Source organism: Leucoraja erinacea, chromosome 18 (assembly GCF_028641065.1).
Source record: "Leucoraja erinacea ecotype New England chromosome 18, Leri_hhj_1, whole genome shotgun sequence".
Classification (NCBI taxonomy): Eukaryota; Metazoa; Chordata; class Chondrichthyes; order Rajiformes; family Rajidae; genus Leucoraja; species Leucoraja erinaceus.
Window position 1 is genome coordinate 12,183,204 of NC_073394.1, and position 14,254 is coordinate 12,197,457.

The 14,254-nt window shown below is 49.9% G+C and overlaps 1 protein-coding gene across 2 annotated transcripts in view; it reads right to left on the bottom strand.

The window, feature by feature from the left end:
- LOC129705654 (alpha-parvin) overlaps positions 1–14,254 on the bottom strand; it is a 50,563-nt gene that overhangs the window by 21,616 nt on the left and 14,693 nt on the right. For both annotated transcript variants that reach the window (XM_055649331.1, XM_055649330.1), the window contains exons 2-8: positions 6,219–6,308; positions 5,943–6,013; positions 4,801–4,903; positions 3,194–3,334; positions 2,373–2,488; positions 1,104–1,162; positions 36–55 (exon numbers count right to left, since the gene is read on the bottom strand). In XM_055649331.1, coding sequence (XP_055505306.1) covers positions 36–55; positions 1,104–1,162; positions 2,373–2,488; positions 3,194–3,334; positions 4,801–4,903; positions 5,943–6,013; positions 6,219–6,308 — 600 coding nt within the window. The remainder of the gene's footprint in view (positions 1–35; positions 56–1,103; positions 1,163–2,372; positions 2,489–3,193; positions 3,335–4,800; positions 4,904–5,942; positions 6,014–6,218; positions 6,309–14,254) is intronic.

Below are 14,254 nucleotides of genomic sequence, written 5' to 3' on the forward strand. Positions count from 1 at the left end.
TTCAATGTTCATACTGCTGGGTTGTAGGCACTTACCATGTCGCCCTGACAGAGCCCTGGGAACAAACAGAACACAGCGTCAGTGACAATTTGGTGCTGTTCAGTAGCACAGCAAGCAGTCCAAGGACAATTAAGAATGGGTGTTAAATGGTGACATAACTAGCAACGCCTAGAGATGTTTTTAAGGTCTTTTAAGGTGAGGGCTGAAAGATTTAAGAGGGCCTTTAAGGGCGACTTTTTCACGCAGCAGGTAGTCCATATCTGGAATGATCTATCAGAGAATGCAGATACAAGCTAAAGACATTTGGGCAGATATACTATTTGGACAGGAAGGGTTTAGAGGGATATGGGCCAAATGCAGGCACATGGGCCATATCCCTCTTTAGCTTCTTCCATCAGCTCATTCCAGATACCAACACCCTCTGAGTGAGAAATATGTCCCTGAGGTCCCTCGTAAATCTCTCCCCTCTCACCTTAAGCCTACGCCCTTTAGTTTTAGAATCCTCTCTCCTGGAAAAAACTGAGCGTTCACTTCATCCCTGCCCCCCTTGATCGTGTACGCCTCAATGGGGTCACCCCTCAGCCTCCTACGCTCCAAAGAAAAGAGTCCCAGCGTGTGTAAATTTTCTTTGGACGTTTTGACATACCGCGTGGAAACAGGCCCTTCGACCCACCGTACACTAACACCAAATACACACTAGGGACAATTTACTATTTTACCAAACCCAGTTAACCTACAAACCCGAACGTCTTGGTCTGTGGGAGACAACTGGGGCACCCGGAGAAAATCCATGCAGTCACAGGGAGAACGTACGATCTCCCTACAGACAGCACCCGTAGTCAGGATCGAACCTGGGTCTCTGGCGCTGAAAGGCTCCAACTCTACCGCTGCGCCACTCTTCCCATATCTAAATCCCGCCATCCCAGGTGATGTTCAGGTGAGGATGTTGGGGCCTGAGGGTGGATTTGAGTAGTGCCCAAGTTTGCCCCAGCTGCTTCCAGTCTCCACGGCAGACTAACAATGCCCCGATTACCAGTCGTACGTTGACAACCTGGACCTGCAGTTAATTACGCAGCAGTAGAAAGACAAGTGTGGCCACATACTCGACATTCCCAGTGATTTCCTCTTGGATGTGCCGGGACTGGAGAATCCCCTCTCTCTTCTGTGGGAATAAAATGAATTCACAAACTTAAACCACTGCTGTGATCTGGGTTTTTTTAAATTTAAGGAAGAACTGCAGATGCTGGAAAAATCAAAGGTAGACAAAAATGCTAGAGAAACGCAGCGGGTGAGGCAGCATCTATGGAGCTGAGGTTTGTTTTAAATCAGTTTCTATGAGCACAGCAGGTTCCATTCAAACTTGACAACCAACATACGCGAGACATCTGGACAGGAGCATGGGTAGGAAAGGTTTAGAGGAGTAAGGGCCATATGTGGGCGTGGGTCTAGCTGAGATAGGAAATCTTGGTCGGCATGGACATGTTGGGCAGTAGGGCTTGTCTCCATGTTGTTTCACTGTTTGTGTAGAAAGCAACTGCGGATGCCGGTTTATAGACATCAAGTGCTGGGGTAACTCAGTTGGTCAGGCAGCATCTCTGGGGGAACAAGGATGGGTGACGTTTCGGGTTGGGACCTTCTTCAGACTGAAGTGCGACTCTATGAGGGTGGTGACCTCTTCCTGAGCCTCGTGGAGCAGAGCCGGGGTACTGGCACCATCAACTCTACACAAACTGTTGCAGATCCAAACAGTCCTGTTCATATCGGCAGCGCTGTATTCACCCCTCACCCCAGGCTCACTCACACTCCCAATCCCCAATGCCTTGATGGAACATTTTTACCATTCTTCTGATCCATCTTCCTATCTCACTGGGTCCCACCATCTCTGCACCCCCTCCCTGTATTGTTAACCCCCCTCTGGGCTCCACACCCCTCACTATCTCTCTATCCCCCCCCTTTACCCCCTCCACCACTCACTATCACCATCCCCCCCCCCCCCCCCCCCCCCCCTACACCCATTTCTATCTCTGTAACCCCCTCCTGCCCCAACTCGCCTCTCTTTCTATTCCTTCCTCACCTACAACTTAAATGGGAACCCCCTTGTTATTTGCAAAAAAAAAAAAAAAAAAACGGCGGGAGGAACTGAGCGAGTTGAGCAGCATCTGTGGCTTCTCAGATCTACGGACAGGAAAGGTTTGGATGCAGAAGGGTCATGCTGCGTCTATGCTGTATGCCTCTATGGCTCCATGCACTAATGATTACTGTGCAGGTTTGAGCCCTATGTGTGTACAGTTGTGGGCAGCACAGTGTGGGTCGGGGGTGGCCACTCGCTGTCTGTACCCCGAGGGAAGGTCCTGTTGCCCTCGCTCACCTACCTGGACAACCACAACCTGGACAGAGACGTGGTCGGGCAGTCGGATGGGTGCCCTGTAGTACTGGGAGACGGCAACCAGGAGGTGCAGTATGGCCACCAAGCTCTTCATGTGAACACCTGGGCAGTAGGGAAGAGGCAGAGGCAAACGCAATCGATTAAAAGTGAGGGCGAGCGCTCTAATGGCCCACAGGAGGATGCCCCCACCCCCCGCTCACTCGCAGTTCCCAGCCGCGGGATACAGAGGAGCGTGCAACGTCAAGAAAACTTTGTGCCGTCAATATCAGGTATGAAGCAAGCAGAGCCCAACAATACCTGGACAAGCGGGCCGGACTCCCTCCTCTCTCCTCCCTCCCTCCATCCCCTTGGGCCCACTGGATAAACAAAAGCAGCCCCCCCCTCCCCCCTCCATCCGGCCTTTCAGACCAGCAGAGCAGACTTACACCTCCCTGCCTCCCTCTCTCCCTCCCTCCCACAGACCCAATGGATCAGACTCCCTCTCTCCGGCCCTTCTGACCTGTGGAGTAGACCCCTTCCATCCTCCCTCTCTGACCCAGGGGGGAGGAGACTCACTCCTCCTTCCCTCCTTCCCCCTCCCCCCCCCCCCCCCCCCCCCCCCCCCCCCCCGCCCATTGGAACAGATTCACTTTCACCACCTTCCATCTCTCTGGCCCTTCTGACTCACTCCTCACTCTCCCTCCCTCCCCCCCCCCCCCACCTTCTCTCCTTCCCTCTGGCCCTTCTGACCAGTGGAGCAGACTCACTCCTACTCTCTCTCTCCCCCCCCCCCCCCCCCCCCCCCCCCCCCCGGGGCAGTGGACCCACCATCCACGGTCCACTTGATGCTCCGCGGGGGCAGCTTGAGAGTCTCGTTGATCTTCTCCAGCACGGTCTGAAGCTTCTGCTTCTGAGCGATCTCCGACTGCGTCACCTCGGCCACGTTTAACTTCTCCCCCTCCAGCTTCTCTGCGCACGGGGAGAACGGGAGCGTGAGATGGGCGCAGACGCCGCGTCCACGGAGCCCGGAGCGCCCGGACACGGGCACCGGGAACCCGCGCCAACCGGAGAGTGAACCCTCTCGTCCCACGGATTGGAGGGTTACAGGGAGACATTGGACAGGCTGAGACATTTCTCTGAGGCTGAGGGGTGACCTAATTGAGACGGTCAAGATCATCAGGGCGTGGATACAGTGAACACTCACTGCCTTTTCCATCGGGGTAGAGGGTTCTAAAATTAGAGGGCATAGGCTTAAGGTGAGAGAGGAGAGATTTAAGAGGAACCTCAGGGGCAACCTTTTCACTCAGAGGATGGTCCGTATATGGAACGAGCTGCCAGGGGAACCTACGGAAGCCAATACAATTACAGGTTTTAACAGACCTGGATAGAACGGGCTTAGAGAGCTACGGGCCAAATGCAGGCAAGTGCATCTAGCCCAGCATGCCAACAATCAGTATGGAGAAGGTGGGCTGAAGGGCCTGTTTCTACACTGTGCGGCTCTCTACACAATGTATATTTATGTAAGATTTCATTCCAACTGTTTAAAAGACGTCTATAGAAAACCAATAGCTTTACAAATATGTGCAAATTGAAAGAACTTCCTTTGAAATAAAGTGAAGAGCTCGCTGTCCTTGACAAATGATACCCCCCATTTGATCAAAGCAGAGCTCGAACAATGGATAAATAGCAACTGTGTTTTCAAATCCATTTTCAGTGGAACGCGAGACAGAAAGTGTTGATGTGGAGGAATCTTTAAAGGTTCAGCTGTAGCAGAATCTACAAAGGATGGAGTGGGTTTGCAGCAGGAAACGGTTCCGACTACCTTCATCGTTTGATGAATTATATGCACACAGGCTCCTAAATCTCAGCCATTTGAGATCAACCAGCTTGCGCCCGCCCTTCTATAATGAGATTCATCCAGTTCCTCGCCAGCGAGATGGCTCCTCAAGGAACCAGAATGGTCTAGATGGGCCAAATGGCCGCTTTCCATTCTGAGCAAGACACAAAGGGGTGGCTTGGTGACACAGTAGTAGAGTCACCCCCAGCAGTGCCAGAGACCCAGGTTCGATCCTGACCACGGGTGCTGTCTGTACAGAGTTCGTACATTCTCCCCCTGACCTGCATGGGTTTTCTCCGAGATTTCTAATTTCCTCCCACATTCCAAAAACGTATGTTTTTTTGTAGGTTAATTGGCTTGGCATAATTAAAGATTGTCTCCAGTGTGTGCAGGATAATGTAAATGTGCGGGGATCGCTGGTCGGCGCGGGCTTGGTGAGACAAAGGGCCTGTTTCCGCGCTGTATCTCTAAACTAAACTAAGCGCTGGTGGAACTCAGGGGGTCAGGCACCATCCATCTGGGGAATGGACAGACAGCATTTCGGATCAGAACCAGTCTTCAGATTTCCAATCCCATGCTTCGCGACGATGAATCTTACCAAAGAGCTTCTGTAGGACTTGACCATCGTAGAGATCTTCAGCTAAATCCTTCACGATGATCCTCTCCTCCACCAGCTCATCATTGATCCAGTCGATGAAAACCTGGGCAAAGACAAGGCAGTAGTTTAGAAGGGTCTCGACCCAAAACGTCACCCATTCCTTCTCTCCAGAGATGCTGCGGTTCTGCTGTTACTCCAGCATTTTGTGTCTACCTTCGATTTAAACCAGCATCTGCAGTTCTTTCCTAGACTGGCAGTAGTTTAGTTTAGTTTAGTTTAGTTTAGAGAGACAGCATGCATCAGGCCCTTTGGCCCACTGAGTCTGCACGAACCAGCGTTAACCCGATCACATTTGTTCTATGTGATCCCACTTTCACATCCACTCCCCACACACTAAGGGCAGTATCCAGAGACCCAAATAATCCACAAAGCCACACATCTATGGGATGTGGGGGGACCATGCTGTCACGGGGAGGACGTGCAAACTCCACACAGACTGCACCCGAGGTCTATCCTGACTATGGGTGCTGTCTGTACGAGGTCTGTGACCACATGGGTTTCCTCCCACACTCCAAAGGCGTACAGGTTTGTATAGGTTAATTGGCTTTGGTAAAATTGAGAATTGGTCCTTGGGTGTAGGATAGTGCTAGTGTGCGGGGAAATCAATGGTCGGTGTGGACTCGATGGGCCGAAGGGCCTGTTTGTTTCCATAATGTATATCTAAAGACTAATGTAAAGCTGGGAGGTGGAGGATGTAGATGGAAGGAGATGGGGTGGAGGGGAAAGAGGGAATCTCCACCCATTTGCCAATCACCTCCCCTCTCTCACTCTGGGAAAAAGTTTCTGTGTCTAAACCGTGTGTAGTGTGTGCTGGAGTAACGAGGATCATTGGTCTGTGTGGACTTGGTGGGCCAAAGGGCCTGTATCCGCTCTGTATCTCAGATTCAGATTCTGATTCAGATTCAGATTCAGATTCAGATTCAATTTTAATTGTCATTGTCAGTGTACAGTACAGAGACAACAAAATGCATTTTAAACTAAACTAAACTTACAGACTAGCTTAATGGGCGAAGCACAGCATGGGTGATTGGTAGCCTGTGGAGTGAATGAATGCAGCACTGCCTTGCATTGGCCCCTCTTACCTTGATTAGTTCTTGCAGCTTGGGATCATTCCTGGAGTTTGGGTCCAGCATGGTTCGAACCTCATTCTCCTCTATGGCAGAAACCCCCCCCCCCCGCGGTGCCCCTCCCCACCCCCCCCCCCCCCCCCCCCCCCAACCCCCCCCCCCACCCCCCCTCCCCCCCCCCCCCCCCACATCCCCCCCCCCCCCCCCCCCCCCCCCCCCCCCCCCCCCCCCCCCCCCCCACCCATCACTACAAGGGTGATCTCACCGGCGGCATTACAGGCGGACTCTTACCCAGTACGGTGTCCTCTCGGTCCAGCTCAATGGCGATGGGGCTGAGGGGCAGGTTAATGGCATTCTTCCCTTCCTCCTGCAGCTCCGACACTAGGACAGAGGAGGAGGGCAAAGGTCAACAGCTGGACACTGATGGAGCAGCACCATCGTGTAGTGGGTGACCACATCTGGATCTGATGGTGTGGGAGACACTGTCCATTCACCTTCCCCCCACCCCCCCCTCCTCTCTCCCCTCCAGATGTGAATCCAAGGGTAAGAGTTCAGGCCAAGTGCTGATGCTTCTTCAACTGATCAGACCCCCAACCTGGGGAAGTGCACTCCACACTCTTCCCCCCCGCCCCCCCCACTTCTCCGGGGACAATAAGAGAGGTGGGAGAGGAGGAATGAAGGGGGGGGGGGCGGGGGAGACAGACAATAGGTGCAGGGTTAGGCCATTTGGCCCTTCGAGACAGCATCACCATTCAATGTGATCAATGGCTGATCATCCACAATCAGTACCCCGTTCCTGCCTTCTCCCCATATCGCTTAACTCCGCTATCTTTAAGAGCTCTATCTAACTCTCTCTTGAAAGCATCCAGAGGCCGGCCTCCACCGCCCTCTGACGCAGGGAATTCCACAGACTCACAACTCTCTGTGAGAAAAGTGTTTCCCTGTCTCCGTTGTAAATGGCTTACCCCTTATTCTTAAACAGTGGCCCCTGGTTCTGGACTTCTCCAACATAGGGAACATGTTTCCTGCCTCTAGTGTGTCCAACCCCTTAATAATCTTATATGTTTCAATAAGATCCCCTGTCAATCTTCTAAAGCCCAGCTGCTCCATTCTAGGGGAGAGACGGCATGGGGAGGTGGGAGGGGAGAGGAATGGAGAGAAGGACCTTGCAGCTGTAAAGAAGAAGTTTAGAACGACAGCAATGAGACTCAAGAATGTTTAATTGCCATATGTACCAACAGAGGAACAATACAATTCTTACTTGCTGCAATTTGACACGACTCTAAAGGCAATAACACACTGATAAATATACATTAATCAAAAGTACAATAAATTAATAACCATAATACTAGGCACCCATAATTCTGCCAGAACAAAATGCAATTAAAGACACAGTCCATAGAAAATCATAATCGATGGGGGCAGTGTTCAAGAGCCTGATGTAGGCGGGGAAGAAGCTGGTCTTAAACCCATCGATCTTAGTTCCCAGACACCTGAACCTTCTTCCCGATGGTAGCAGAGAAGTAAGAGCTTGTCAGGGTGGTGGTGTGTGTCTTTGGTGATATTGGCTGCCAGTTTGAGGCAGCACCTCCTGTACATCCCTTTGATGGTGGGGAGGTCAGTACTGGACAAGGCAGTGCCTACCAATCTCTGTGGTCTCCCCTCTGTTCTTGGCCGTTTGAGTTGCCGAACCAGGTCGTGATGCCAGGTAGTATCAACGTGGGTGAATCAGGGATCCAATCTCCCACTACTTGTCTACTCCCACTACTTCCTCCTGGATACCTCCAGGTGATCAGAACATCAGCAGCGCTGCCACTTTGCAAACTCTCCAGGATACCTTTGATTCCCCCACATTGTAATGTTAATTGCAAACATAAACATTGGATAAGAGTTGTGTGCCAGCATTGGGTGAATATTCGATTAGACTCTACTCTGCAGGAAGCTCTTTAATACAAGGAGAATTACCATTGTTCCATTAGCTGCTGACTTCAAGCCAAACCTTGATAAATCAAATATCCTGCTGCTATCACCGAGCTGGCTGCAGGCGCATTTCAACGCTGGAATCACTGCATTAGCAAAATTCGTGCAACGATATGCATTTGTAAACTGTTTCTCCTTTAAGATCAACATGATCACCTTGTTATGGCTCAATAAGTCAATCTGCTTTCAGGTCGAGATGCACTGAGAAATATTGGACTAGCAGATGAATCATTAACTGAAGCAAAAGAGAGGAAAATAACTGAGGAAGCGCTCCCAACCTAACAAACCCGTCTGTCCATTCCCTCCACAGATGCTGCCTGACCCGCTGTGTTAGTCCAGCACTTCGCATTTTTACTCAGGATTCCAGCATCTGCGGTTTCTTGTAGCTCCAGGAAAAGAAGCCATTTGGCCTATCAAGCTTGGACTTATTTATCATGGCACCAAAAGTCCTTTCAGCCCATCTGGCGCATGCTAGCTCCCAGAGCAAACCCATCAGTCCTCATTCTCCACCCACTTCTTCCACTGTGCACGAGCAAGGTATTGTCTCTTACACCTTCCATTCTTTTATGCTGGCCCACATTGAGCTTAGTTTAGTTTAGATTAGAGATACAGACCCTTCGGCCCATCAAGTCCACGACGTCCAGCAACCCCTGCACACCAGCACAATCCTACATACGAGGGACAATTTACAATTTTAACCGAAGCCAATTAACCTACAAGCCTGTACGTCTTTGGAGTGTGGGAGGAAACCAGAGCACCCGGAGAAAACCCACGCAGTCACAGGGAGAACATACAAACTCCGTACAGACAGCACCCATACTCAGGATCGAATTCGGGACCATGGCGCTGTAAGGCAGCAACTCTACCACTGCGCCACTGTAAACAATTTTTTTTTTCATGTGTAGGAAGTAACTACAGATGCTGGTTTACAAAAGATAGACAAAATGTTGGAGTAACTCAGCGGGTCAGGCAACACCTCTGCAGAAAAGGAATAGGTGACGTTTCAGGTCGAGACCCTTCCCCAAAGGGTTGTTGGACCTAAGAGAGACAGTGACAGAGGTAGTATTTAGGGCAATGCAGAAGAATATTAGTCTGCTCCACTGGTTGCTGCCAATAAATTTAACCGCCCGAATGGCCTCCCTCTGGGACATGATGAGTGTAAGTAAAATTAATTGACTTGGCAATAGTCAATTAAGTTTGGATGAGAGCTCCATTCTTCCTTGGTACACTGTTAATGATGTCCTCTAGGGAATACAGTAGCACCTTTCCCTTGCCCCTTTTATCACGTCCCTTATCCTCATTTCTTCACTGAAATATCTAATCGTAACATGGAATTCAATAGCCACTGCATTCTAAACAACCGCGTTTTATCCCCTGCAATATTCAGGCCCATCACAGCACTACACGAAGGACAAAAGCCGACTAACAAAAGAGTTGGCCTCAATTATTATTTCGTCTTTTCTCCCTTTCCTCGTCAAAATAATCAAATCAAACTTCCATTGCAAGTTCAGAGCAAAAAAATCAATTATCTGGAGTAACCCTTCCATGGGCTGCCTTGACAAATGCAAAGATTTCAAAGGCATAGAAAATTCAGAGTGTAACAAGTCAGCATTTACTGGGACAAAGCTTTCAATTTCATTATTTCTTTTAAAACCCACATTCTCCAAAGGATTTGAAGGAGTTTCTATCCCCATTATGAGATTACGACCCAGAACATTGACACACGCAGGCAACAATTGCTACAGCAAATAGGAATGATGATTAAAACGACCATTCATTGCCTCAAAATACTGGAGGGCAGATAACACCTTACCTTTACAACAAAGTGCTCCACAACCCATTGCACTCATACCAATTCACCTTCATACTGGCTGAGAATTGGGAACAGCCTGAAATATTTTAATAACCTTCAAGATGAGTCATTGCCTTCCTCTCAATTTGTCTTCAGTGGCTGTGTTCCTCTGCACTCTGTTAAATGCAGTACTTTTCATTTGTTTCTTTCAACACAGTGGCAGAGCTAGTACATCGGAAAGTTGTAACGCTGCATAGTCTATCCCCTCGTAGTCGCTGTTGTTGCATCATAAGAGCAGACTTCCTGTGTATTTCTGGAGAGCAAATGCTCACCGGCTCAATAACTATAATACTGAAAATCAAATAAGCAGGCGGTCGATCCTGGCGCCGTTTGTCTTTCATCCCTTGTGTCCGTTTAAACACAAACTCATGTGCGCACATATAGACACACATACACAGACACACGGACATACACACAAACGGACATACACGTACATACACAGACACACACGGACCTACACACATACACACACACGTACATACACAGACACACGGACCCACACACATACACACATGTACATACACAGACACACAGACCCACACACATACACACACGTACATACACATGTACATACACAGACACCAACATACAGAGGAGTAGAAGAATTTCTTCCTGCCCAGTCATAGAGTCATATAGTCAAGTAAGTAAGTACTGTAAGTAAGTAAGTAAGTTTATTGGCCAAGTATTCACATACAAGGAATTTGCCTTGGTGCTCCGGCTACAAGTAACAACATGACACACAGTGACAGTTAGAAACAGGCTCTTCAGCCTAACTCGTCCACATTGACTTTCTACACCAGTCTCATCCGCCCATATCCCTTGAAACCTTTCCTATCCAGGTACCTGTCCAAATGTCTATTGTATCTTGTTATTGTACCTGCCTCAACTACTTCCTCTGGCAGCTTGTTCCATATACCCACCACCATATGCGTGAAAAATCTGCCCCTCAGATTCCAAATGAATCTTTCCCCTCTCGCCTTAAGCCTGTGTCTTCTTGTTCTTGATTCCTTTACTCTGAGAAAAAGACTGTGCATTCACCCGATCTATTCCCCTCATGATTTTATACACCTCGATAAGGTCAGCCCTTAGTCTCCTACAATCCAAGGAATAAAGTCTTAACCTGCCCAATCTCTCCCTATAATTCAGTTCCTCAAATCCTGGCAATATCCTTGTAAATGTTTCCTGATTTATTTTCTTGACAGATGTTCACACACAGCTCCCTAACTTCATCCACTGCCTCCTCCTTCCCGATATGGCCTCCTTTACATCAGTGGGAACAAGCGTTGACTCGGTGACGGTTTCACCAAACACTTGCGCTTGGTCTATCAAGGCCGACAGAATCTCCCAGTCGCCAACCATGTAAATTCCCCTTCCCGTTCCCAAGCTGACATTTCTGTCCTGGGTAGGGTTGCCAGTTTTCTCTCTCCCACATAAGGGACAAAAGGTCAAAATACGGGACAAATTCCCAACGGCAATTCATTCACTGACTCGGCCGAGGCTGGGTGAATGATGAGTTGGCCTGTGTGCTGGACTGCACGCAAAGCCCAGCCGGCGGGCCAGCTGAGGAGTTTTGGCCCGCGCGTGACATTGCACGCAAAGTCCGGCACCCCGTCCAACACATGAACCGATGATCGGCCATGAGAAAGATGGGTGGTGGTGTCGGCGGTAAGCGAAGGTCCGAAGGTCGGACAGCTGGCCGGGCTGCCGACCGACGGGGCCACGGGCGAGGCGCTGCTGCTGCACTCCATGGGCTGCACTACGTCAGGATGGGTGAGGCGGGGCCAGGACCCGAGAGCCCCCTCGACCCAGTAGTAGCAGTCAAATACGGGACAAGGGCGGCCCCGTACGGGACAAACCAATTTAGCCCAAAATACGGGATGTCCCGGCTAATACGGGACAGTTGGAAACCCTAGTCCTGGGCCACCTCCATTGCCAGAGTGAGGCCACATGCAAACTGGAGCAACAACACCTGATATTCCACTTGGGCAGCTTACACCCCAACGGTATGAACATTGAATTCCCAAATTTGAGGCAACTTACAACCCCCCCACCCTGTGCCCCGCCTGGACTTGCACCTCTTTCTTCTTTCTTCTCCCACCTCTCTCTATTCCTTCCTCTGGTTTCACATCTTGCAACTTTTCTGTCCTTATCTCACACCTTCAGTCTTTTCATCTCTAGACTTTGTATCCACCTGGACCTGTATCCACCTATCACTTGCCAGGCTTTGTCCTGCCCTCCTCCGTTCCAGTTTTCTTCCCCCCACCACCACCACAATCAATCAGCCAAGTGTCCCAACCTGAAACATCATTTATCCAGGTTCTCCAGAGATGCTGCCTGACCTGCTGAGTTATTCCAGCATCTTGCGTCTTCTTTTGTAAACCAGCATCATGTTTCTACAGCCATCTCTTGCTGATGTCAAGGTCTAGATTGTTGAACCATGACACAGGTTCTCGATCCCTTCCTCGTACTTTGTCTCATTGTCGTTGTAGATCTAGGTGACTACAATGGTATAATTGATGAAAAGATCGAGCTGGCATTGTACCTGGCCACACAGTCATGGGTATACAGGAAGTTGAGCACACAACCCTGAGGGGCACCCTGAATAACCAGTGAGGCACGCATGGGCAGCCGAAGTTCTCGGCGAGCCACGGCCACGGCCACATCAACAGAATCCCACCTGGAGTCATCGGAGGCTCGTGCCCTGCTCGATCCCGAAGACCGGGAGGGTGGCGGGAGCCGATAACGGAGGCGGGCCCTGGACAAAGGAACGTTTTCAAAATGGCGGCGGAGGGAGGAGAGGATCGGTGTTGCCAGGGCAACGGGTCTTTGAGGCCAAGGTAAACCTGCACTCTGAAGAACTTTGAACCTTTGTGGGTGCTAGAAACAACTACTTGTGTGCTCTGTCGGTGAAGTCTACTATAACACTACAATCTTTGCACCTTTTCACTTATTAATGATTATGCTTATCTGCAGTATAATTTTACTGGGTTGTATGCAAAACCAAGAATTTTACTGTAACTAGGTACATGTGACAATAAAGCATCATCATCATCACAAGTATTGAGTTAGAGGCGGGAGGATATGTTACGGCCAATTCTAACTGGCAGCTCAGCCGGTCAAGTAGTCCCAAAGCCAGTTGCCTATGGAGGGCCCAAGGCTAAGGCCCAAGGCTAAGGCCCAGATGATTATGGATGAGAATATTTAGCATCATGGTATTGAAGCCAAGATGTAGTCAATGACTCGCATCCTTGCATAGAGACACAAGAAACTGCAGATGCTGGAATCTAAAATAAAAGACAAACTGCCGGAGGAACTCAGCAGGTCAGGCAGCAAATGCGGAGGAAATTGGACAGATGATGTTTCTGGTCAGGACCCTTCTTCAGATTGATTTAGACGTTAGTCAGTCGAAACACAGCGCGGAAACAGGCCCTTTGGCCCATCTAGTCTGTGCCGACCAGTGATCACCAGATGCACTAACATTCATACACACTAGGAACAACTTACAATTTTACCGAAGCCAATTAATCTACAAACCTGTACATCTTTGGAGTGTGTGGGGGAAACCGGAGCACCCGGAGAAAACCCACGCGGTCACAGGGAAGGCAGTACAAACTCCGTACAGACAGCACCCCGTAGTCAGGATCGAACCTGGGCCTCTGGCACTGTAAGGCAGCAGCTCTACCGCTGCGCCACCGTGCCGCCCCTGTTAATGAGTAATGGGCCTGTCCCACTTAGGTGATTTTTGTAGGCGACTGCCGGCGAATACGACATTGAAATTCACCGAAGACAGCACTGGCGACAACCTACAACATCCTGGCGACTGCCTACATTAACCTGGCGACAACCTACTACAGCACCTACGTCAAGCTACACTCGTTTGGCATCAAACCCTACAACTACAACAGGCGCTACAACTCTTTGGGCGACTGAGGAGGCTACTCACGCCCATACAGGCGACACCCCGGTGACCACTGGCGACCGTGTGGCGACCGCATAACCTCCTGTAGTCGCCTAGAAAGTCACCTATGTGGGACCGGCCCATAAGGACCAGTTTCTGAGCTGTACAACTCTGTGACTCTATCTGCTACAGGAGCTCTTACTTGCTTTTAAACAGATGCCATAAACCAGCGAGAGGGTCTAATCCCATTACTTTTAACTCGGCAACTGCCCTGACACGAGTCATTACACATTTAATTGATAGAGATGATACAGACCAATGTAGCGACCAATTCGCTCACAACCCCTCGCTCTCAAACTCAATAATCCACACTTAACAACATCAGAGAACGGCTGGTGATTCATGTTTAATGTACAAAATTGGGAGACAGGAGTTCTCATCGCAGCTTCGGCAGAGTTAGTCCTGGGTGACATCGCAGAGAGTAGCTTCCCGTCCCTCACGCCCACGCCACGTCGATCGGGACCTTCACTATGCTGCCTCGTGGCCGCACTTTCCTCAGACGAGGGTGGATGGATAGTTTAGCGCAACACACTGAGT